This window comes from Primulina eburnea, chromosome 3 (genome assembly GCF_022965805.1).
Source record: "Primulina eburnea isolate SZY01 chromosome 3, ASM2296580v1, whole genome shotgun sequence".
Lineage (NCBI taxonomy): Eukaryota > Viridiplantae > Streptophyta > Magnoliopsida > Lamiales > Gesneriaceae > Primulina > Primulina eburnea.
In genome coordinates this window covers 51139859-51166732 of record NC_133103.1, presented here as the reverse complement: position 1 = coordinate 51166732, position 26874 = coordinate 51139859, and the positions used below count along the sequence as shown (strand labels likewise).

The 26874-nt window shown below is 35.5% G+C and overlaps 3 protein-coding genes and 1 non-coding gene across 4 annotated transcripts; 2 read left to right on the top strand and 2 right to left on the bottom strand.

Annotated features, from left to right (window-relative positions):
* Nucleotides 1–234: 234 nt before the first annotated feature.
* LOC140827457 (uncharacterized) lies at nt 235–2646 on the bottom strand. Its single transcript, XM_073190131.1, has one exon. The coding sequence runs from the start codon at nt 2644–2646 to the stop codon at nt 235–237; it is 2412 nt and encodes an 803-aa protein (XP_073046232.1).
* LOC140828739 (small nucleolar RNA R71) lies at nt 1958–2064 on the top strand. Its single transcript, XR_012117306.1, has one exon. It is a non-coding gene; the product is annotated as a small nucleolar RNA R71 (small nucleolar RNA).
* Nucleotides 2647–11013: 8367 nt separating the features above from the next.
* Nucleotides 11014–15192, top strand: LOC140827846 (protein unc-13 homolog). Its single transcript, XM_073190702.1, has 5 exons — nt 11014–11651; nt 11975–12850; nt 12963–13403; nt 13563–13749; nt 13900–15192. Exons 1-5 carry the CDS (start codon nt 11163–11165, stop codon nt 14880–14882), a joined length of 2976 nt encoding a protein of 991 aa, XP_073046803.1. The 5' UTR covers nt 11014–11162; the 3' UTR covers nt 14883–15192.
* Nucleotides 15193–21943: 6751 nt separating this feature from the next.
* LOC140827845 (putative inactive disease susceptibility protein LOV1) lies at nt 21944–25860 on the bottom strand. The gene is made up of 4 exons (XM_073190701.1): nt 24760–25860; nt 24536–24679; nt 22551–24353; nt 21944–22369 (listed from the first exon to the last, which is right to left on the bottom strand). Exons 1-4 carry the CDS (start codon nt 25736–25738, stop codon nt 22302–22304), a joined length of 2994 nt encoding a protein of 997 aa, XP_073046802.1. The 5' UTR covers nt 25739–25860; the 3' UTR covers nt 21944–22301.
* Between the last annotated feature and the right edge of the window lie 1014 nt (nt 25861–26874).

Genomic DNA, 26874 nt, shown 5'->3' with positions numbered 1-26874 from the left:
ATATCAAGAACTAAAATTTGGGTTGCCTCCCAAAAGCGCAATTTTTTAAAGTCGTTATGCTCGAAATTCATTCTTTCTTGTTGCTCATGGTGGTTCATAAATGGTCAATTTGTCCACTTTATTCCGCTTGAATATTTTCATAGCAAATTTCAGCAAATGCTTGTTTTCTTTGAATTTCTTGGAAATCTCTATCCCTTGGATATTTCCTCCCTTTTTTATGAGTACATGCTTGGGTCAATCTGGAGGAAGTTTTTGCGCAATTTTAGATATCTGTGAAGCAGAGAGAGAAAATATAGTATTAGAATTTTCAACATGTCTTTCAATAATCTCCTCTAAATCATTCTTATCCACAAATTTTGAATTTTCTTGTGACAAGTGATTAGCGATATAAAGAGTAATAATAGTGCTTTCACTAAGAGGATATTTCATGGTATCATAAATATTAAACTTTGCAATCTCACCATCAAATTCCATAGTAATGGTACCACTATTAACATTTATGACAGATTTTGAAGTTTTCAAAAATGGTCTTCCTAGCAAAATTTGACTGTTTAAATCATCATTTTCCATGTCAAGCACATAAAAGTCAGCAGGAAAACCCAAATTTTCAACTTTCACAAGAACATCTTCAATTACACCTCTAGGATAAACAGTGGACCTATCAGCCAATTGAATCACAATGCCGGTTTCAGTCAGAGGTCCAAGTTCTAAATAATTATAAACAGAATAAGGCATGACATTGATAGAAGCACCTAAATCCAACATAGCCTTTTCAAGTCTAATATCGCCAATAGTACAAGGGATAGAAAACATACCTAGATCACTGCATTTGATAGGAATAGTTTTTTGAATAACAGCAGAAACATGTTCTCCTATCTTTTCCTTTTTACACCCCTTCAACTTATGCCACTTTTTTGTAGTACACAATTCCTTTAAAATTTTAGCACAATGAGGCACTGGTTTAATAACATCTAATGAAGGAATTTTTACCTCGCCTCTACAAAGAGTGTCATTCAACTCCTTAATACTTTCACATTTCCTGTTCAATGCAAGAGGGAATGGGGGAATAGGTTTATACTCAAATAGAGGAGAAAACTTACCTTTCGGAGCATCATCTTGATTGATTATTTTATCCTCAACCTTTATCTCATTCTCTTCATTTTGCTTAATTGATGCTTGTACACCAATTTCTTGAGCATCCAGTTCTTTACAATTTCTCAAAGTAATTGCACTCACATTCTCTCTTGGAATCACCACTGTCTGAGAAGGTATATTACCTAAATTTTTTGCTTCCAACTTGTGAATTGAAGTCGCCAACTGTTCCACTTGAGTGCTCAAATTCTGAATGCTAGCCCTCGTTTCCTGTTGAAATTTTTGAGTGTTCTCAGCTAAGGCCTTCACAATTTCATCTAGGGACATACCTGAGTTAGAGGCTTGCGCAGGTGATGGATATTTGTGAAAAAATTGTTGTGGATATCCTTGTTGACCTCCTTGATTCCTGTAGCTGAAATTTGGGTGATCTTTCCATCTTAGATTGTAGTTATTAGAATATGGATCATACCGGTGTTGAGGCTGTCCAGGAAATCCACCGATTGCATTAACCTGCTGCTTTGGATCTTCTTGTAATGTAGGGGACGTGTCCGTCGAATGTCCAACCATCGCACATGTGCCACCAGCTTTGGCCTGTTGTACCTGCCCTACAACCAACTTTTCCAAAAGAGATGTCAAAGAATCTAACTTTTGATCGATAGGAGTAACACTTACCTCATTGACTTGTCGTGGAGGGTTATCTTGTCTAGTTCCAAACTGTTGTGCATTGGCGGCCATGTTGGAGATTAGAGCTCGTGCCTCTTGAGGCGTTTTGTTTACCAATGCACCTCCACTTGCAGCATCAATCATGTTCCTATCAAAAAGTGAGAGACCCTCGTAGAAATATTGGACTAGGAGCTGTTCTGGAATCTGATGTTGAGGGCAACTGGCACATAACTGCTTAAATCTCTCCCAATATTCATATAATGTCTCTCCTTGTAACTGTCTAATCCCACAAATTTCCTTCCTGATGTTGGTTGCTCGCGAAGCTGGGAAGAACTTCTCCAAAAATTGTTGTTTCATATTGTCCCAAGTTGTTATGGATCCAGAAGGTAAATAGTAGAGCCAATCCTTAGCCTTGTCGGCTAGAGAAAATGGAAAAGCTCGCAGTGAAATTTGTTCCTCTGTGATCCCTTGCGATTTCATGGCTGTGCAAACAATATGAAACTCTTTCAGATGTTTATGGGGATCTTCACCTGCAAGACCACGAAAAGTAGGCAATAAATGAATCAAGCCAGATTTTAATTCAAAAGTAGCATCAGTAGTAGGGAATTGAATGCATAATGGTTGTTGAATAACATTAGGGTTAGCTAACTCCCTGAGTGTTCTTTGAGCTTGTCCTGCCATTTCTTCTTGGTCACTTTCACTTCTTTCAATATCAAGATCAATGTCAGATTCTTTTTCTGTATCGTCTGAGTCCAATGATACGTCCAAATAAGGAGATGATGATGATGGTTGCTTTTCACGTCTTAATCTTGATTCTTTTCTCAATCTCTTAGCTCTCTTCTCGATTTCTGGATTGTATTCGAGTTCACCTGTACGAGAAGAACGAGGCATACAAAATAGAAAATAATCAAAAGAAATTAACCTTACATCGTTCCCCGGCAACGACGCCAAAATTTGGTGTGCTGTCGTTGACCACCAAATTAATTCCTACCCTTTGAATTAAAAAAACAAGTGTAATGGTGAGTAGGGTCGAATCCACAGGGAACAGTAGATTTATTTCTTTTGATAATAAAAATAAAAAAAGGGGGATTTGTTTTGATAATTACGAAATAAAATAATCTAAACTAAAATTACCAAGCAAGAAAGAATGTTGAATCTATAATTGAAAATTAATCAAGGATAATAAATTGAAGAATTTAATACGAAAAAAATATTGATTCAAGGGGAGTCCACTATTTAATTATCTCATTGTTCATCGGTTAACCAATCATTTATTCATGTTATTCCAAACAATTAACCTTAGAATTATAGGGATAGCCGCTAAAATCCTTGCGTTTTCCTAATTTAATTGACCAAACCCAGCATCCAGTCAAAACTTATCAATAATTAACTGCGCACGATAGCGTTCCATATTAATTAAAAATAGCATTTTCGTTTTGAGAAAACAGTTAATCCTAAATCTAACAACCGAGATAGCTGCAATTGAAAGATCTGGTTCCGTCGATTTATTTAAATTACACATGTTATGATAGCACAACACATCTAACCTATTACTACTCATGTACCAATCGTTCATGACAATTACGGATCACTGAATTCATGGTTAGCATTAGAAAATCATACATCAAAATAAATTGTCAGATTAATTGACGTATAACATTCATATAATTAATTCATAAATCAACTAATATTTGGGCAAACAAGAATAATAAATTAAAGTGCAAAAACCTCACGGTGATAAAATTAAATAGTAGACTATCCCTTGAATCAGACTAAGAAAATTAGCCTAACATTGTTTGATATAAAATATCCATAAAAAATAAATAATAAAATATAAAGAAAATGCAAACTATTTTTTTGGGAGAAAAATCTGGAATTCTTTGCCTTCTCTTCACGTGTGATGGAATGAAATTGGAGAGAGTTTTACCAAAATTTATTGGTGAATCTCCTATGCGGCGGCTATTTCTCCTTGAGTAGTAGATTTGTTTGGGTCTAAATTTTTTGCTAAAAGCCCACTAACTCTAATTAAACTAATTCTTAAAATATAATATAATAGATAATATTTTATCTATATTTTCCCTCTTTGTAATTTCTTTGGCAGCTGAAGCATCATCATAAGGCGTGGCCACGCCTTGTTTCAGGAGCTCTTCTGGTTTGGCCATTCTCTTTCAAACTCTATACTTGGAAACTTCAAGTGTGATAAACAGCACCTTTTTAGCTCAAAATTTGCTCCAAGATCGTAAAAGTTCCTCATACAATAAAATTACACAAAATGTGTCAATTAAACATATCGGAGGTTGGAATAATGGGAAATATGAAACTAAAAATAATAAATATTATAAGGTCGGGCGGAAGTACGCTGGTGGGGCGAAAGTACCTTGTCCGGGCTATAGGACCCTGGTCAGACGAAAGTACCCTGGTTGGGTGGAAGTATCCTTGTCGGGCGAAAGTACCATGTTCGGGAAAAAAATACCCTATCTAAATTTTACCCATGCTCTACTCTTTGCTACAAATTGGAATTTTACTCGTGTAAGTTTTCTCTTGTCCGCCCGAGTCCAAGAATGACCCCGAGCCCTTTCCACGATATCATCAATACATTATGATCATCTCGTCAAATATTATGGCCAATCGATCAAATATTACGGGAAATTTTCTTCTATTGGATATGCAACAATCAAAGTTGTCGTCGTAATCGATAACATAATATCATTATTGAAAGCTGAGACAAAGCTACGATGGCCTGCCCCTCCCCGCACCACTGCTTTGGCCTCTTTTCAAATAAATTGCATTAAAAATAAACCATTTTGGCCACTCTTCAAATAAATTTTGCTAGCTCCATCGCTTACTATATAAATATTTAACTTGTGACAGTGTCCATATTAAGTTCATATTATGTTATGTTTGTCCTTTTGATTTCACACAAATATCAAAGCCAGATGATGCCAAAGAATTGGTATGCACATATGTATATATTTTTTTAAAATTCTAAGGGAAGACCTGTGAGAACCGAATTTTTTAAAGATTTGTAGGATGTGATATTTTTTTGTAAAATATATAAATAATAAGATGTGCACCTTGGGGTATTAATTGTTGGAAATCTTTTACCAAGTCAATAATATCTACACTACGGCATGCTAATTTTCGAAAATTGGAAAGAATATTTGCATGATTAGAGTATCATACAAATTAAAAGAATTGAGGCATGATCATTGCTAGAGATTTTCGAAAATCCCTCCTAGATTAATTTCCTACATATGGTGATGGATAGATACTAGTGTGATTGGGAAATATATCATCAAAGTGGCTCAAAAATCCCTTGAATTAGCATCACCATTTTCGAGCCAAGTATTGGGGGAAAGAATCAAGGATTAAATCCCACCATTAGGTAGCCAAATAACTCAACCATGGAAAAAGGTTTCTAAGCCAAAAACGTGAGATTTGGTGGCAAATTGGAAGGAAAATCATGGGATTTGGATGCATATCATGCATGATTTAGGTACCATATTAAACTCTCCTCACCTCACCTATAAATACACCATCATGCCTAGCCATTCTTACACCTTTAATTTCGAATTCCCCTTGCTGAAAGTCTCGGAATTCAGCAGCATTTCCTAGCCAAACTCTGCCGAAAATCTTCTAAGAAAAATCGAAGCCGAAGCGCCGTCTGACCGAAGAACGAGGAGCGACCCAATCCCCAAAGTTGTGCACCACGTTTTTAGCATCATTATATACGGTAAGTGGGCTGTTTTAAATGCTTAAGATTTCGGTTTTTTTTTGCATGTAAGATTTTCGGTTTTTGGTTTAAAAATACGGTCGAGTACCGTCGTGTTGTCTATAAGTTTTACGAAAAGTTGTTACGTTATGTTTGGCACTATGAGGATTCCCTGAAAATGGGTGGAATTCCGACATATGGCCCTCAACGGTGGGATAGAACCGTTTTATGGCATCGCCCCCTTAGAGGATCAAAACTTAGGGACTGACGTCAGTAAACCGTTAAAGGTGAAAAATCGCAGTATTATTATGTTATGGAATTTACGTTACGATTATGAAAAGCATGCTGTAAGTTATGATATGTTTCAAAAATGTTATAAAATTGTTATGTTGTATTCAAAGTGCCCCCATTTACTGAGTATTGCCAAAATACTCATCCCCATTACTCTCCCCTCCCAGATAAGTCCGAAGAGCAGGTTGAGGATGAAGAGTCCGAACAGTTCTGGGGTTGGTGATCCACGAGACCAGTAGTAGTTATGTTTGAATTTATGATTTAATAATTGTAAGACGTTTCCGCATTATTTACTATTTTGTTGAATTTCGTTATTGTAAAGACAATGTTTATTTTGTGGAAATTATTATATATAAACTGGTTCGGTTTATACTGTGCTACGAAAGGCTTGTTGTTTCGATTGTGTGACTGTTAAACAATGCCGGTGTCAATCCCGAGTTTCGGGGCGTGACATGTAAGTGGTATCAGAGCCGCCAGGTTCATAATCCAGTTGGGAAGAAAAATTTGTTAGATTATGGCAAAAGGCTGATGCAGTCCCCTTCGGAACGGTCCAACGAGTAATATTCACAAATTTGTTGTGAGGCATAGTCCGAAAACGTGAAAATCCTTCGTTTAGACCTCCGAAATCGCGTTTTTTCTATTTTAGGAAAGTTTCGTATAATTCATAACTTTTCGGAGGAAACTCAGAATTTAATTCCCTCAACTGTTCTAGAATCCTCTCGACGTATTCTTTCTATCCATGGGTCAATATCCAAAATTTTATTTTTGAAAATTTTCTCGAAAAATCTGTTTCAATGCGTATTTTGTGCTAGTTAGAGGATTTTTATGAAATTTTATTATGAGGACAATTAGTATTTGTATTCATTTTTGGGAATATATCTATCAGAGATAAGTTGACTTAAGCTTCTGATTAAAAAAAAAAATTGACTCGAGGATGTTAAGTTATTTATGAAAACTAATATAATAAAAGTTGATATAAGAATTATATCATAAGTTTTGGGTATTGCACTATAGAAGTTGATTTTGTATCGATAGTTAATTGTGTGAGCAATATGTTTGGGTTATTAAAAATGTTAAGCAATAACTTTAAATATATAGGACCTTGGAATATCTTGTGAGACAATACCATCAGGTTAAAGAATTTATATTATTTTGGGATAACAAGTAGGCTACGGCCTTATGTAAATAAAATAAGTTATGAGATATTGATGGGTATCAAGGAATGTATAGTACAAAGTTTTGACTTTTATGGTACTAAGAATGATTCAAAGAGAATGATATTCAATGAACTCCTTTGTATTGAGCGTGATAGGCTAATGATCTTGATGTTAGTAAGATTTAGTAAAAGAATAATTATTTGAGGTAATGACTAGGTTATAATTTTCGGGATTTAAGCTATAGATCGATATTGAGTTAAGTTTAAATATTCTATATGGGTTGTAATTTTTTAGAGAGTAATCAGGATAATTTCAAAATAGAATAAATCAGTATCAATTTGCATATGTTTAGTGTCGATTTGATTCAACTCACTTCGGTAGATTTCGACGCCATCCTAGGGATGAATGGGTTATTTAAGAACCGTGCAATAGTAGATTGCCAGAGTAAGAATGTCAAACTCTGTACCCCGAACCAAGAAGAAATCAGGTATCATGGCAATGCCAAGGAACAGAAATACATTTTTCTGCTTCTCAGACTTGGAAAGCCATAATATCGGGCAAACAAATTTACCTAGCAATGGTAAATAAAGTGCATGCAAGAAGTAGATGAGCTAAAGTTGGAAGATATTCCAGTAATACAAAAATTTTCGGACGTTTTTCCAGAAGGACTTCTTGGAATGTTCTCGGACTAAGAAGTAGAGTTCGAGATAAATTTGGCACCATTGATGCACTAATCTCCAATACACTTTATCGAATGGCTTCAGATGAACTCAAGAAGCTAAAAGAACAACTTCAAGAGTTGTTAGACAAAAAGCAGATTTGGCCAAGTACATCCCCTTGGGAAGCTACAGTGCTATTTTTTTAAGGAAGAAAGATGGAAGTATGAGATTGTGTGTAGATTACTCAATAAGATCACAATCAAGAATAAATATATTCTTCCAATAATAGACGGTTTTTTTTTCAATCAACTTAAATGAGCTACAGTCTTCTCCAAGCTTGACCTGAGGACATGCTATCATCAGCTAAAGGTCAGAGCAGAAGACACCCCAATGTCAGCATTCAGAATTAGTTCATACGAGATCGAAATCAGGAATATCAGTGGAACTAAGAAAGTAGAGACAATTCTAGATCAACCGAAATATACTAATGCAACCGAAATTAGAAGCTTCTTTTGATTACCAGGCTATTAGCTGAAATTCGTCGAGTGCTTCTATTCAGTAGTCATATCACTGACGAGACTCGCACAAAAGAACTATGAATTCAACTGAAGAGACAAATGTGAAAGAGCTTTCAAACATAAAAAAAGAAGCTAACATCTACACCAATGTTGGTATTATCTACTGAGGACAAGGATTTTACCATCTACAGTGAAGCATCAAAGGAAGATATCAAATGCGTACTCATGCGAGACATGTGAGTCAACTGAGGCCGCATGAGCAAACCTATGCTACTCACGATCTCGAGTTGGCAACAATGGTATTTGCCTTGGAAATTCGGACACAAATGGTTTCAAGTGTGAAATCTTCACAGAACACCAAAGTCTAAAATATTTGTACACTCAAAAAAAATAGAATTGAAGATGAGGGAAAGACGGTGGATAGAGTTACTCAAGGACTATGACTTGACCATAAGTTACCATCCGGGTAAAGCAAACAAAGTGGCTGATGCGCTAAGTCGGAAGGGCCCAGGCGATCTAGCTTCCCTCTCGGCCCAGCCATGTCTGCAGGAGACCGTCAAGTTAAACCAAGATCGAGACCCGGTATTGACCAAACTTAAGGAGCAAGTCAGAGAAGGGAAGTCTCAGGAGCATCAGATTGATGACAAGGAAATCTTATGGATGAAAGGGAGACTGTGTGTGCCCGACAGTTATAATCTTCGCCAAGAGATAATGGCAGAGGCGCACAAGTCAAGGTTCTCAGTCCACCCGGGCAGTAAAAAAATGTACAGGGATCTCAAGAATAATTTCTGGTGGAATGTCATGAAAAGAGACGTAGCTGAATTCGTCTCCAGATGTCAGATATGTCAGCAGGTCAAAGCAGAACACCAGCGACCTGGAGGATTGCTGCAACATCTGGAAATTCTCGAGTGGAAATGGGAGCACATTTCCATGGATTTTGTGGTAGGATTGCCAAGGTCCAGGCAAAGCCATGACGGTATATGGGTGATAGTAGACAGACTCACGAGGACTGCACACTTCCTACCCGTCCGCATGAATTACAATCTCGATAAGTTGGCTTCGCTGTACGTGGACAACATTGTGAGACTGCATAGAGTGCCAGTGAGCATCCTATCGGATAGAGACCTGAGGTTCGTCTCGCGCTTTTGGAAGAGCTTTCAGGAGGCCATGGGAACGAAAGTGACCCTAAGTACAGCCTATCATTCTCAAACCGATGGGCAAACAGAAAGAACCATCCAAACCTTAGAAGATATGCTGCGAGCACGCGCTCTTGAATTCAGTAGCAATTGGATCACTCATCTACCCTTAATTGAGTTTGCTTACAACAACAGCTATCACAGCAGCATTGGAATGGCTCCATACGAAGCTCTTTATGGGAGGAAATGTCGGTCACCACTTTACTGGGATGAAGTGGGAGAGAAAGCCTTAGTGGGACCCGAGCTAGTACAAATGACTGTGGACAAAGTTAAAATTGTCCGAGAGAAGCTCAAGGTAGCTCAAGATCGACAGAAGATTTGGGCAGATCTTGAAAGAAGGCCGGTAGAGTTCAACGTGGGAAAGAAGGCTTATGTGAAAGCCTCGCCTATGAGAGGAGTTGCCCGATTCAGTAAGGCCGGAAAGCTGAACCCTCGATATGTTGGACCCTTTGAAATCCTGGAAAAAGTGGGCACCCTATCATGCAGCCTGGCACTGCCACCAAACATGTCAAGAATCCAACACTGTTCCACGTGTCCCAACCAAGGAGGTACATTCCAGACCCAAATCACGTTTTAGAAGTAGAACCACTCTTGACCGAAGGAAACTTGGGAGAAGGACTGAAATACGAAGAAGTTCCTATCAGAATCGTGGACACCAAAGAACAAGTCCTTAGGCGACGCATCATTCCCTACGTCAAAGTACAGTGGTCCAACCACACCGAGCGAGAAGCAACTTGGGAAGTTGCAGAGAAGATGCAAAAGGAATATCCTTACCTCTTTGGAGACCAAGCCAGCCCAAGTTTCGAGGACGAAACTTCTCATAAGGAGGGAAGGATGTGAGAACCGAATTTTTTAAAGATTTATAGGATGTGATATTTTTGTGTAAAATAGATAAATAATAAGATGTGCACCTTGGGGAATTAATTGTTGGAAATCTTTTACCAAGTCAATAATATCTACACTATGGCATGCTAATTTTCAAAAATTGGAAAGAATATTTGCATGATTAGAGTATCATACAAATTAAAAGAATTGAGGCATGATCATTGCTAGAGATTTTCGAAAATCCCTCCTAGATTAATTTCCTACATATGGTGATGGATAGATACTAGTGTGATTGGGAAATATATCATCAAAGTGGCTCAAAAATCCCTTGAATTAGCATCACCATTTTCGAGCCAAGTATTGGGGGAAAGAATCAAGGATTAAATCCCACCATTAGGTAGCCAAATAACTCAACCATGGAAAAAGGTTTCTAAGCCAAAAACGTGAGATTTGGTGGCAAATTGGAAGGAAAATCATGGGATTTGGATGCATATCATGCATGATTTAGGTACCATATTAAACTCTCCTCTCCTCACCTATAAATACACCATCATGCCTAGCCATCCTTACACCTTTAATTTCGAATTCCCCTTGCTGAATAACTCAATCATTACGTTTTGATTGCTCTGACAAACAGAAACAATTATTACAACTTACAACAAAGACTAAATTTAACAAGATAAATTATCAAAATCTTCAATTATCACACACACACCCCACACACACACACACAAATATATATATATATATATATATATATATATATATATATATATATATAACACGAGAAATTTAAATAGTAGATATAATATAAACCCTTCTCTACCCCGTCTCCCTGAATATTCTCTTGTCCATTCATCTTCACCTCTCCCTGTCTTAATTAACGTTGCATGTCTTCCTCTCTCTGTCATATTTCCCCTTCTCTTCTCTCCACAAAAACAAGAAGAAAACCATTTCGTGTTCGCCGGCTTCCGTCTCCGCGTTGTCCCGCCTGATAGCTGTCTGACATCGTTGTATCGATCTCACTTGGAATTCCAACTTCCTTACCAATGCCATGCGATTCTGACATGGACTCGGACTCCTCATCAGATCTCATTTACCCATTCGGGAAACTAGATGGTGTTTTCAGCGAAGATTTTCTTGAAGCCGCCGGAGAAATCTTCTTCACTGCATGCAGGTCTTCGCCCGGGTTTGGTGGCCGAAGCGCTGCCACAAAACACAATCCATCAGCTGATAATGGGGCGGATGGGATCGGGTCGGGTCCTGGGTCTCCTGTCAAGTGGTCTGGGGTTGGGATGGCGGTGACGAGCCGGTTAAAGAGGGCGTTGGGATTGAAGATGGTGAAGAAGTCTCCGCCGTCGAGGCGGGCGAGCATGTGCGGGTCGAACCCGTCGAGTGGGATGGTTTTCACTGAGGCGCAAGCCGCGAGGGCGAGGCGGCCGATGACTGCAGCGGAGGTAATGAGGAGGCAGTTGAGGATGACAGAGGAGAGTGACAACAGGCTACGTAAAACTATCACAAGAACCCTTGTTGGCAAAGTAATGTGGCATGCATTCATATATATATGTATATATTTGTGTCTATGTGTGCGCTTGCTTTTGAACCAAATAAACAATTAAGAATTTATTTGATAGAAAATATGCGTGGTGATTTGTATAAATTGAGACAATAATGTTTGTAACAATAAATGGAGCAGAATTTTCATGTCAAATTCATTGTCTCACGTAGAAATTTACGCGAGAGGCTTTCTGTTGTTGCAAAAAAAAAGTTTCCTTTCAGAAATATTGTAGCATCAATCGTCTACCTCAAATAAGTTGTTGGTTTGTAATATTGCTTGTGACAAATTGTTTAATTTGAACAGACAAGTAAGCGAGCAGAGGCGATCATCCTTCCTCTCGAACTACTCCGCCATCTTAAACCATCCGAATTTAACAACGGAGAGGAATTCTATCAATGGCAGAGACGGAAGTTGAAGATTCTAGAGGAGGGACTCCTCCTCCACCCTTCAGTTCCACTAGAAAAATCAGACTCCTTTGCTGTTAAACTTACAGACATAATTAAATCTTCAGAAACGAAGGCAATAGAAACCGGGAAAAACTCCGAAACCATGAAAACACTTAGCCATTGTGTCGTATCTTTAGCAAGCCGAGGCCTTGATGGCAAGAAAACTGATTCATGCCATTGGGCCGATGGATACCCTTTAAATGTCTACATTTACATCGCCTTGTTGTACTCGGTGTTCGATATTAAGGATGAGAGTCTAGTCCTGGATGAGGTTGATGAGTTGCTCGAACTGATAAAGAAAACATGGCCTGTGTTGGGGATTAACCGGTCAATCCACAACTTGTCTCTCTTTTGGGTATTTTTCAAGCAATATGTTGCGACCGGAGAGGTGGAGTCGGATCTTCTGGGGGCTTCGATCGTGATCTTGAATGACGTAGCAGACGATGCTAAAAGGGTTGAAAAAGATGACATTTATGTTAAGATGTTGGCTTGTGTGTTGAATGCTGTAAAGAGATGGTCTGAGAAGAGATTGCTGGATTATCACGGGAATTTCGATCGAGGGACAACTCGCATAATGGAAAATGTTCTTCCTTTAGCTATTTCAGCCACAAAGATATTGGAAGAGGATGTACCTTGCTATGTTAGTGTAGAAAAAGGAGAAGTGGCTGATGATTTAGATGGCAATACGGTTGCTCGATACATCCAATCGTCGATAAGAAATGCGTTTGCTAAGGTTTGTCTAATCTCTCTCTGATTTATATTGTCTTTGCTGATGTTATTTGAAAGATAATGGCCACAAAACAAACTATAAAACTTCTTGTTACTGAAATTTCTATGATCAAAAGATTCTAGAAGATCAAAACATCAATGGGAAGAGTCAAGAAACAAGAGAAGTGAATGAGGTGCTGATGAAACTTACCAGAGAAACCGAAGAGTTGGCAGCGAAGGAGAAGGATATATTCACCCCTATTCTCAAGAAATGGAACCAGCATGCTGCTAGACTTGCTGCTGCGACTCTGCATTCTTGCTACGGCACATTGCTGAAACGGTACCTAACTGGAACATCCTCGTTCACAAACGAAGCAGTGTTGGTCTTACAGAAGGCTAAAAAGCTCGAAAAGGTGCTGATACAAATGATGGTTGATGGCTCTGCTACTGGTGAAGATGGATACAAAGAAATCATTTCTTACGAAGTTGATTATATCATAAGAAGATTGTTAAAACAATGGATTCAAGAAAGGTTGAAAAAAAGCAAGGAATTTATCGAGCAATCAAAAGAAAGTGAAGTAAGCTTATTATAAAATACATAGAACCTTGATTTAATTTTAGACTTGGGGGATTGATGAAACCAACGCCACTTGTTTGCTCCCCTGTGGATTGGATATCCATAAAGATTGGTCAGATAGTTTATGGGTTTTTCTTCACTTCAACATTTGTTTTTGCAGACATGGAATCCAAAGAGCAAGAGTGAGCCATACGCGCATTCGGCGGTGGAACTAGTGAGATTCGCCAAGGAAGCTGTGGAGAGCTTTTTTGAAATTCCGGCTAACATACCTGAGAACTTAGTTTATGATCTTACGGATGGATTGGGGCATTTCTTCCAAGATTACATTAATTTTGTTGCATCATGTGGTAAGAATTCTTGAATTCCTATTTAGTCAAGCACAGACGAGGGCTAGTTGAGGCGAGTCCTAAAGTGAAAAAAAATTATAAATTTCACGTGTAATTTTTATAAAACTACCTGTGATTGCTTCAGTATTGTGTGTCATTTCTATTTTGCAGGATCAAAACAAAACTACCTCCCTACACTTCCTCCTCTGACAAGATGTAGCCCTGACTCAAAATTTGCAAAACTTTGGAAGATAGCATCTTGCAATGCCGGTGTAGACGAGTCAAGCGAAAAAGCATGGCATTCCGGAAACAACTTTAATCCATCCATAAGTCGAGGGACACAACGTCTTTACATTAGGCTCAACACCTTGCAGTACCTTATCTACCAACTTCACTCCTTAGATAAAACACTATCCGTCTCCCAAAATGTGATTTCTTCACCTAAAAGCCGTAAAAGAAACAAGCAACTTGGAAGTTCCTATTTCGAACTATGCCAATCTGCCATCCAAGTCGGGTTACAACAAGTGTCGGAAGTTGCAGCCTATCGTCTGATATTCCTTGACTCGAGCTCGGTTTTCTATGGAAGTTTATATGCTGGAGATGTGATGAATGCAAGAATTATACCAGCACTGAGAACACTGAAGCAAAATATTGCTATTCTATGCGAAATAATTACTAACGGGGCTCAGATACTAGCTCTAAAAGAAGTGATGAAGGCTTCGTTTGAGGCCTACCTAATGGTTTTGCTGGCCGGCGGGAGTTCGCGGGCCTTTTCTAGATCTGATCATGCCATGATTGAAGAAGATTTTAGAGATTTAAAGAAGCTTTTGTGTACATGTGGAGAAAGTTTGATAGTCGAAGATGTGCTTGAACGGGAAGCTGAGATGATCGAAGGTGTGGTGGCATTGATGAGCGAATCAACCGAGCAACTAATCGAGCATTTCAACATCGTGGCTTGTGAAGCTAGTGGGATAGGTTTCATGGTTGAAGGTCTGAAACTACCCATTCCGCGGACAGGGAAATGGAACCGGTCTGATCCCGACACCATATTGAGAATCCTTTGCCATAGAAATGAGGAAGGGGCTAACCAATTCTTGAAGAAAACATTCCAACTGGCAAAGAGAAGGGCATCTATTGTGGTGCAAAAAGAATAATCTTGGAGAAAGGAAAAGAACACACACACTCACATTTAAATAGATAGAAAAATATACTAATCTGTTCAAAAAAATTGCAAGAGAATGTGGAATTGGAATTGTATATGATACAAAACTTTGGATATGTAAATCAAATTGGTCTGTAATATGTCTTACGTTTCCTGGCGATGTCGTGCTTGTGCTTAGTACAAGACAGTGAAAGGATATTGTTAAATTGTAAGCTTGTCATACATATTAAGAACCCCCCACCCCATTTCATGGCGATGGAGAGCGTAATGTAGGATTGACGGCTGGTTATGTAAAATCCACGAATTTTAAACTCGTAATATTATTTTGTAATTTAAAATTGTATTGTGTTATCCAAGATTTTTTATTTTTTTATCTAATTATTTTATTTGAGATTGTCAAGTTTATCTAAAGTTGTGTGAGATAATTAAATCATGTATATCAATATTTAGGGAACTCGAAATTTATGATGATATTGTACGTATATTTTGACCTGAGTCGGTGCAATTTTTGCTCAATTTGTGAAGGTTTCAAATTTCAAATTCCAGCAAAAAGTTTGTCAACTACAGTGACAAAATTCTGTTAATTTTCAAGAATCATCGGTCCCCTGCAAGCCCGAGAGGCTTCTACCAATTTTCGAGTCATCGGGCAGCCTTGGTGTTTGATCATTCCAACAAGTTTCACTCACATTTGATTATATGTTTTAAAACAATGATATTCCTATTTTTGAAAATTCAACAATACACTATTTGCTTCATGTCCTCTGATTTAGTATATGTTTCCTTCCACATGATTCAGTTGTTATGCTATGAAATTTTGAAAATGCACTATTATTAATTAAATTAAAAGTGATAAGGAAATTTTCAAAACATGTTAAGATAAGATAAGACCCTGAAGCGGTAAGTTATAATAGCTGATATATGGTCTTGCCCCCTTAGATGAAAAAACAGTTAGAGACTGATCAGTATATCTATACTAATATAAATATATGAATTGAATTGTGAATTTACATAAATATCCTTACTTTCATTTAATATTAATCATCTATACATATTTTCATATTAATCATTAATACATATTTTTTTTTCATTTTCTATTTCATAAAATTAAAATTAATTAATTAAAATCTATCTATATCTATATATATACTATACTAATATAAATATATTAAAATTTCTATACTAATATAAATATATGAATTGAATTGTGAATTTACATAAATATCCTTACTTTCATTTAATATTAATTATTAATACATATTTTCATATTAATCATTAATACATATTTTTTTTCATTTTCTATTTCATAAAATTAAAATTAATTAATTAAAATCTATCTATATCTATATCTATACTATACTAATATAAATATATTAAAATTTCTATACTAATATAAATATATGAATTGAATTGTGAATTTACATAAATATCCTTACTTTCATTTCATATTAATCATTAATACATATTTTCATATTAATCATTAATACATATTTTTTTTTCATTTTCTATTTCATAAAATTAAAATTAATTAATTAAAATCTATCTATATCTATATCTATACTATACTAATATAAATATGTGAATTGAATACATGTTTTCTTTTCATTTTCTATTTCATAAAATTAAAATTAAATTAAAATACATATTTTCATATTAATCATTAATACATATTTTTTTTTCATTTTCTATTTCATAAAATTAAAATTAATTAATTAAAATCTATCTATATCTATATCTATACTATACTAATATAAATATGTGAATTGAATACATGTTTTCTTTTTCATTTTCTATTTCATAAAATTAAAATTAAATTAATCTATCTATCTATACTAATCTATACTAATATCTATATATGAATGTGAATTGTGATTACATTGACATCAAATTCACACAAAATCACTTTTTTTTTTTCAAATTCACAGAAAATCACTTTACTTTTTTATATTACAATTTGTCATATTAATGGTGTTATTTAAGTCATTTTTTATTTTAGTTTAATAAGATCATTAATAGTGTATTTAACTCAATCAAACTAACTATTATTTTAATTTACTTTAAATTTAATTTTAAATACTTAAATTTATACATTGCCGTCAAATAATAATAGGAAGACAAAAAAGATGAGTCGGATTGAATAAAAATAAAGTATTAATAAATATTAAGGTCATACAAAATTTCTTTCTCTCATTTAGAATAAAAATATTTTCAGACTCCTCATGTGTCAATAGAAATATACGATTGAGAGAAATATTTTTCTGTAATAGATTTCAAACACTGTTTTTAAGTTATTTATTCAATTTTTTTATAAATGCTGCTAAATAAATATTACTAAATAATATGATATATTTGATCATTTTTTGTTCTTGCAATGAGAGGAGTTTTTTTACCCTAGCGTTAACATGTTTGATTATTATAAATGTCATTTGTATTGATCATGTAATTGTGTTTGGATTGTTTTTGTTATTTGTTTGTTTGCACAAAGAAAAGAGAAAACAAAATCAAATATCCAACATAAATAGTTATTTTTCAATTTTTTATTATTAAAATATTTTGTTATTTTTTAAACACATAATGTATGTTTTCTGTTTGCTTAGATTACTTAGTTTAAAGTGAGTTAGAAAATATTAAAAAATTGAAATATTTCTTCGTTTTTACCTTATGTCTCAGAATATCAAGGAATAATATTTTTTATTTATTGGGACAAATATATTTCCAAACTTCTGTCTATAAATCAATATTTAAATTTTTTACGACGTTATTATATTATTATCTAATCAATTTTTTTTACTTAGATTGATAGAAGGCATTTTAATTTGAGTTTTTATGTTCTTGTTTATATTATTTTTGTAATATTATTTATTATGAAAATAATAGGTGAACTAAAAAAATTGGTAGGTCTAAGAGTCTTCAGGTAAACGACAAATATGGATAAATTATTAAAATATATAATATCCAGTAGATTTTTGACATGCGCTTTTGTTCTAATTCAATGATTATGCATGATTCTAAATTTTCATTATATCACAAGTTAGCGCATGTTTTGTTGTTGCTACATATATTTTGTCAATAGTCTAATATTTTTCTATGGTTTAAGAAAAATTGTGTGACTTTGTATTATATTTTTACAGCTGCTTTTCTAAATAGTTTTATTATGATTTCAAGGCACCATTTTTCATTTGTGTTTTTTAAAGAAGTGGAATGAATATCTATAAAACGATGACATTAATAAGACGTCTTCTCTTTATTTAAAAAAAATATTGGAAAATTTATACAAATTGTAAATAATATTGGTTAATATTTAATTTGAGAGTGATTTATGCTTTTTATTGTTCGTATATACTTCAATTTCTTTGTTATTGTACTAAATAAATTATTTTTAAACTTTGAGTTATCATTTTTTTTTCTTATCGAGATTGTTTGTGTTATGATTTTTTTATTCGATTAGGTTAGTATTGTTGGCGGTAATTGATTTTTCTGATATTATATGACGTGTCTTGTTGTTTATATAAAAATAAGTATGAAAGTACACCAATCAAACCACGTATTTTGGGTCTTCTGTTCTATGAAGAGAATAATAAATGGTTTCTGTGAATTATATAATTTCTTGGTTTTTCATATATATAGTCTACGAAATGCGTCAAATTTTGAACAAAAAAGTTTCGACAAACATAGGATGAAAAAAAAAAAAGACATGTTAAATAAAAAAAATATGTTGTGTGTTACTATGTTGGGTGCGATAATTGTCCATGTTTGGTAGAGCGGTCGAACCGTGATGCTTGAGCTGCTGTGCAATTTAACAGATTTGAGTTGCACAATTACTACTAGCTATAGTTTTTGGTAAAGCGACAAACGCTCAGTCTTACAATTGGTATCAGAGCCAAGGTCACAGGTTCGATTCCCATTGATTGCAATGAGTGCAATTATAGGAGGAAGATTATTGGGTGCAATAATTGTCCCTACTTGGTTGAGCGGCCGAACCGTGGTGCTTGAGCTGTTGCGCGGTTTAAAAAATTTGAGTTGCACCATTACTACTAGCTATAACTTTTGGTAAAACGGCAAGTGCCCAGTCCTACATACTATGTCCTAATTTCTGTATGATATAATTCAAGCACATTTTTTTATAGATATTTGAAATTAGGTCCAACTAAGTAACATGAAAAACAAATTGTACATAATTTTCATTCTATTTATAATGGTATGAGAACAATTCTAAAGCTTTGTTGACACAATATAGATGAATTCTGTGCATTTTATTGAGACATCGAGCCAGTTTCACTTTATTTCCTCCAATATTATCTCAATATATTTCGAGGTGATACGAGATTGTTTTTGTCTCTTTTTTTAGTCAAAGTGTCTAACCAGCTAATTCATAACATATATGATGTAGCATAGAAAACTCCTCGTCAAGTAAATTCACTTAGCCAAATATTGAAATTCAAATAAAATTCTACAATATTTCATCAAATTAATTTTGACTATCGTAAAATGCTCATGAAATCTAAATGGTTATATTATTAGATGAGATATTGAATAAAACAAATACTTTGACATATATTAGAATGATATCTCATATGCATATTTTAATTATATTATTCGTATCTATTCTCAAGATTTTTAAAATACAATAAATAATTTTGTATGTTGTTCTACAAGATAAAATATTATAAAACAAAATATAAACTCGCTAGAAAAAAATTTGTTTTGTTTCAATGAATAATATAATATTATGTTCTAAACGCAACAAATGAGATTGAAACTATATCATCCTAATGACATGATGCACGCAATCATTATTGCAAAGCTTCCAAAAAATGACGATCAAAGATGATTTTCTTGAATTGTGTCAAATTAAATGAGGACACAATTCTAAGATATAGTCATTTGAAGAGATTTCAAATAATTTTTCTCACAGTGATTGAGAAATAGTTGTTGAAAATTTATTAATCTTATAGCTATAGGCGATCAGATATTTGCTGAGCATACCAAAATAGTTATATGCATATTATAACAAACTACGACAAAGACAGAGGCGGATCCACTGTAGGGCCGGAGGGGGCCACGGCCCCCCCTGAATTTTTTTAATTTTTTTTTTACTATGTAAGATATATTTTATTATTTAGTATATATATTATTTGACCCATCAAAATTTTAAGTATCTATAATTAGTCTAATGATTAAAGACTTTCGAGATTTACACATATGGTCCATGTTTAATTCTTTTTATACGCTGTTTTTTGACATTGTTCTGCAATTTTTTTTTTTTTTGAAAACCTAAATAACGGGCTTTCACAAAGTCCCAACTTAAAACATTTATAGTTGGTTAATACAAATACAATCAAGAAAGACATTTGAAATAATAACCTTTTGCAAAACATCTGCTATATTGTCGACTGACGAGTGAAATATTGTGGGACGCGAGTTCGGATACACATCAGAAGGAAAGACAAGGATTCTTGGAATTTTTTCTACGTTCAGGAATTGAGGTAGACCGGGCCCCCCCAAACATATCATTCTGGATCCGCCCCTGGACAAAGAGTTGTTGGGTTGTCAAAATCAACCAAGAAGCATATTGGAAAGTGTGTCAAGTGGATAAGATAATTTCTCTGATTCATATACCGTCTATGGTCATGATTTTTTATTTTTTATGGCTTAGTTTGTTTCATTTGATAAATGTTATTAACCATGTTTTAATTCATTTAAATATTATCAAAATTTCGTACATATATTTTCAGCAGTTTAGGTTTTTACGTGCAACGCACGTGCATTTTTCTAGTCATTGATAAATAGATGAATAGCAATGTCTTGTATAAGTTTATGCTTAGTTTATGATGTGTCTTGATGTCTTGTTTTGAATTCTGGTTGTCTTTTATCTTGATTCGTGTTGCGACATGATGTGGGACATTTCACCTTGGAACTCATATTGTATGTATATTTCGATATTCGAGTGTACGATTGGCCCTCACATGCTGAGTGTTTCCTCAAATGCTCACACATTTACTTCCCTCCCTAGATAAGGGCGAAGATCAATTGTAAGAGGATCAACAACACATGTTTCGGGGTTGATGATCAAGTTCGAGACATGAAGTTTCAAACATCGAGTTTAGTTTTATTTTCATTAAATTATCATTTCCATATTTATATTATATACTATAAAAATAGTCCTAATTTATGTAATAGTCTGATTTTTGACTATTTTATGTACTATGTGGCAGTTGTTTAACGATTTTAATTTGATAAACAACGTCGACGATGTGTCTCGGTCTCGGATCGTGACACAAGTTACAATAAAAAAGTTTAAAATGATAACTATTAAATAATAAGTTCCAAATATTAGTAATTTATGTTATTGTTTCATTTTTTTATGAAAGTATATTTTCACTAGTTGTTTTTTGGTCCACTCCCTTGTTTAATTTTGGGTTTTAGCGTATATTAAGCTTTCAAAGTTTGATTTTGGTATATTAACTTTTAATTTTTTGTTATTTTGGTTCAATTGATGATTTGATTTTGGAAAAGACTGACATGGTATCAAAAAATACTGAGAAAATTATTGATTTGTTGGATGTCATGTCAACAATTGGACCAAAATGACTGAACATTATAAGTTAACACATCAAAACCAAACTTTGAAAACTTAATGGACCAAACCTGAAATTGAACAAGTTAGTTGATCAAAAAGATAATTTTCTTTAAAAAGAATTATCATCTACATGTTATTATGTTAAAGAATATATATGAAGGCAAAAACTTGTGTGAGACGGTCTCACGGGTTGTATTTGCGAGACGGATCTTTTATTTGGGTCACCCATGAAAAAATATTATTTTTTATGCTAAGAGTATTACTTTTTATTGTGAATATGGGTAGGATTGACCCGTCTCACCGATTATGATCCGTGAGACGGTCTCACATGAGACTCACTCATATATGAAAGAAGTGGTACGAAGCATATAAGTAATTATTTGAGGTCAATTATTGAAATGGAAAATCTAACATTCATACAAAAAAATAAGAAAAAGGTGAAGATCATCAAGACAAATCCAAAAAAAAAAAAAAAAAATTAAGGGTCGTGAAGATTAAAAACAAAAAAAATGGAGTGATGTATTTATGTACAAAGTTAGCTATTGCGTTTCTAAAATTTTGAAATAAATATCATCTCAATTGGATAACTGAAGCCATGAATTTATGAGGGTCCTGACCTACCATATATATAGTTAGCTATTCCACAAACATAGTGCGAACTCTTTACCATATATATGTGTGTGTGTATATATATATATGCTTCAAACAAGAACTAAATTGCCATATGCAGTTCTTGTTGTTGGGACTTGGGAGTCGGGTCTCGAGCTTAATATGACTCCTGGAGTGTGTTGGTCGTTTGACGTCGCTCCTGAATTTTGTCCGTTGCAGATATTTTTATGCATTCTCCCATTCCTTAGGCAATATTTTCGGAGAAAAACTTCTTAGAACAGCAGAAGTGCTTCCTGTTTGGGGAAAAAACGACGACGCATGTCAACGCACGACTTATATAGGTGTATGCAAAATGCAGAAAAACTGATGGTCTTTTGGGATGGATGAGTAGCGCGCTCAACTCCTGACAAAATTCTAGAGTTACATCTATGGATATGATGATGATGACAATGATTGGTATGTGCCGGTTTGTACCTGGTGACCGATGTTCCAGTTGTGTCGTGTAATCTGGGCTGGTCTCGAACATTTTGACTGACAAGTTACGTTCAGTTCTAGCAGAAGACTCGCCTACTTCTTCCTGGACCACCTGAACCCTGTTCTTGAAGGAATCAGGCATGTTAGCAATCACCAATTCCCTCAATGTTGCAATATATCTAATTCCTTCAGGAACCATTTTCAAATTGACACATTCATCAATTTTCAGACTTCGAAGTTTAGGCATTGCTCCTTCCTCTACTGTCCAATTTTCTACACTTCTCTGCCCTTGAATTTCAAGAATTCTTAGTTGTGGGAAACCCTGAGAAGTACAATGAAGCTCATTTGTCTCGACTGCATTCTTACGTAGCGAAAGGGAATGCAGATTAGGCAGCTTCTCCAGTGTAGCCATTGGATTTTCTTTGAGCATGCTGTTTCTCAGGGTTAATTTGACAAGGCTTCGAGTGAATAAGCCATGTTCGGGTAGTTTATTTATAGTACCAATCAAATCTAGTTTACGAAGAGTACCGCACCCCACAAGTTGCTTCAGGAGATTCAACTCTCTTTCGGACTGGAAGAAGTGGCGGACACGTAAAGAGGAGTCTCTTAGACGAGTAGAATTCAAACTTAGGTATATACACACTGCCTGAAGTTTCTCGGTTTCCAGTTCTATTACTGCAGACAGTTTCTGAAGCGCGGTTAGTTTGAAGATATCCCTGTAGTCTGAGACACGTGTATCGAAGTTTTTAAGGATTTTCAATTTGCATAAATGACTTAGCTGCAACTTCTCTGCACTTGTGTGTGATGGAGGGAGATACAGGTGTCTCAACTGATTCAGGTTCCGTATGACATTGGGAATTGTTAAACATATGGAAAATGGTAACCGTAAATCAAGCGTTTGCAAGTATTTCAGATTTCCTATGGAATGTGGCAGTTCATGAAACTTTGAACCTCTTAAACTCAGGTACCTTAGGTGGACCAAATCCCCAATAGCCTTGGATAGTTTTCTGCCAAAATCGAACCTTTCGAGGCTCAACACTTTTAGAAGTTTAGATTCATTGCATAGCAATTCAAGTGTAGGCTGAAGATTTCTTCTGTCACTAAGCCTGGAAAAGAACAATGCTGACCTGATGTGCTCGAGCTTCGCAGTAGGAAAACAATTGTTGAAATCATATTCTACTGCAATGGAAAGTCTGTGCGCATTACGGATGGATGCAACAGTAGGTGACGAAGATGGGGAACTTATCGAATTTGTTTCATGGCTAAAAGGAACCCTATTCAAGAAATTTTCATCCTTGCCCTTTAAAAGGCATAACTCCCTCGTGAAGTCGTGAAGCTGACAAGTCTTGAATCGTCCAGTTAACTCGTCCACCACCACCTTAACCATGCACCTTTGAGCTAGTTCACCTAAGTAACTCTCCCCTGTGTCCGCGATCGATTCTTGATTCTTGCCACCTGTTGATTCAGATGGTAAAAAGCCTTCAGCAGCCCACAAAAAGTAGAGTTTCCGAGTGGAAATTTTATAATCATCGGGAAAGTTTCCCATATACAAGAAGCATGGCTTGAGCTGATATGGTAGGTCATGATAACTCAGTGATAAAACATCACGTATTCCTGCTTTTTCTTGAGAGCTCCTTCCTCTTCTGGAATATGAATCCAAGTTTTGATGCACCATTTTCCATTCCGTTATTGTAGACTTCGTCGTTAGGATTCCCCCGAGCAGCACGATAGCTTGTGGCAGCCCTGCACACCGATCAACAATCTCCTTTCCTACTCTCTCCACCTCTAGCTGATTTTTTGGGTCTGTAAGGTATATTAACGATCATGATTACGACTCATTCAAGAATGGAACTCCGGGCTCACCGTTTCTAAGAACTTATAAGCTTTCTAAGCCATATTGTTTCAAACATTTCTCCCCCAATCAAATATTTTATTGGATAGATTTAGTATGTTGAATATATGCGGTATCGAATTAATCACCATACCTTGAATACCGTCTTCTGGAGTAGATATATCAGGAAAATCAGTGGAGTCGTCCTCTTCCTCCAGAGACGCGCATGTCTCAAAGCTTTGTATACTTGAGGCTCCATCGTCATTCTCATCCTCATCGTCATACTCACCGTATTCTCCTGTAAAACAATGCATCGGGAAAACTTATAAATTGGAAAACTCCCTGAACTTGCTGAAAATTTTGGTCCCAAAAAGATACCTGCAATGTTAAGTCTGTGGCCGATTTTCTTCTTAAGTAGCTCCCAACTCTCTTTTTCGTTTAAACGCCTTTGCTCGTAGAGATAACATCCCACGTGAGTTTGATCGATGTGAATAGCGATTTCTACACTACGTGTTGTGATCAGAACTTTGCTTCGGTTTTGTTTGGTCGGAAAGGCCGGTCTGAGTAAATCCCAGAATCCATTAGACCATAAACCGTCAAGCACGATAAGGCATCGTTTCCTTTGTTGAACGCCGAAAAGCTCGTTAACCAGCTCGTGAGCTTTAAATACTCTATCGGGTTTCTTCCCCTTCTCCGGCTCGAGATTGAATAAAATCCATTGCAGGACATCCTCCAGCTTCCATTGCTGAGATACATAGATCCAAGCAAAAGCTTGGAAATGATTCTTGATTTCTTCATGATAGTAAATCCTTTTCGCCAGGGTCGTCTTACCAACACCAGTCTCCCCAATAAGGCACACGACTTGCGAATCCTGAACTCTATCATCTCCCACCAGACGCTTCACTAACGCCTCCAAATCCTTCTCAAGGCCGACAAAATCCGGCACTGCCTGATGCAACTGTGTTCTCCTCTGCTTCTGGATTCGCAGCTGCCTCGGTTCTATATGTCGAACTCGTGAATCTGATTCAAGGGCAGTGATCTTATCCTCAACAACCTTGATCCTTGACCCAACATCCTTGAAACTGTGGCTTCTTTTGAAAACGCTTCCTTCTTTTCTTGATGAATCAAGTAAGAATTTTATTTCATACACAGCTTGTCTTGTCTCTCCAACCCATTTTCGGGTTCCTTCGTCTGATTCTTGACCGGATTCCGCAATCTCCAAAATGGACATTAACTTGGACAGATTCGTCTGAATAAGCTCGATTCGACCTTGTAGTTTTGTCAAGTTTTTTAAATCTTCCTCTAGCAGCTCATTAAGAAGGCTTTGGATAGCATAAATTGCTATGTATACATCCATTGCTGGTGTAAAACCAGAAGATTTCTCGAAATAAATGTGAAATTTTTACTCGAGAAAAGTTGACTTTGATAATATTTTTTTCCACAAGTCGTCGTTAACGTGTGCTGGAATGGAATCTGCTCATGTCTAAGGGCGGGTTTAGGTCTGCCCTTCCTAACTTTAGACGTGTTCAATTCCACATGAACCCACAATATAAAAAAAATTCTATTAATTTATATCCAATTCATATATAAAAAAATTATAATAATATATTTTTAAATATTAAAATATCATAATACAATAAAATTATTTCAATCGCTAAATTTTATGAACTAAAATTATGTGTTGGATCAAGTAAGTTTTGGATGATTAACAAAGGATATGAAATTTATGAAGAATTAATACAGCCTAACCGAACTGAATTCATAAGAGAAATTGATAATTTATGTGTTAATGTTTCATGAGCCAAACTGTTGGATTGTCCATGCTTGATAGAGCGATCGAACCGTGGTGCTTGAGCTGCTGTGCAGTTTAAATGATTTAAGTTGCACCATTACTACTACCTATAGCTTTTGGTAAAGCGATAAGCACTCGGTCCTACAATTGGTATCAGAGCCAAAGTCACGGGTTCGATTCACATTGATTATATATTGCAAGGAGTGTAATTATTGGGAGGGAGATTGTTGGGTGCAATAATTGTCCATACTTGGTAGAGCGATCGAACCGTGGTGCTTGATCTGCTGTGCGGTTTAAATGATTTGAATTGCACCATTACTCCTAGCTATAATTTTTGGTAAAGTGGTAAGCACTCGATCCTACACAAATTGATCGTCAATCCAACTGATCAAGATCAAAACTGATTTTTTAAGCTAAATGATTCGAGGGTCACTTATTATAGGACAATTGATGACCCTGTCTAACTGAATCAGTTAGGGTTTGGCGAACATTATATGAGGTTGTTCCTCGTTAATTTTCAGAGCCTTACTAAAATATCCGATAAGATATTTTATAATAGCTTTATCAATCCATTAGAATGTCAAAGTTCACTGCACTATCCAAGATATACGATCTATCAGAAACGATAATGACATGACACAGTCGACCGTTCTATTTGAAAATGAATCAGATTGAAATTCATTACCATCGAGATCGAAGAC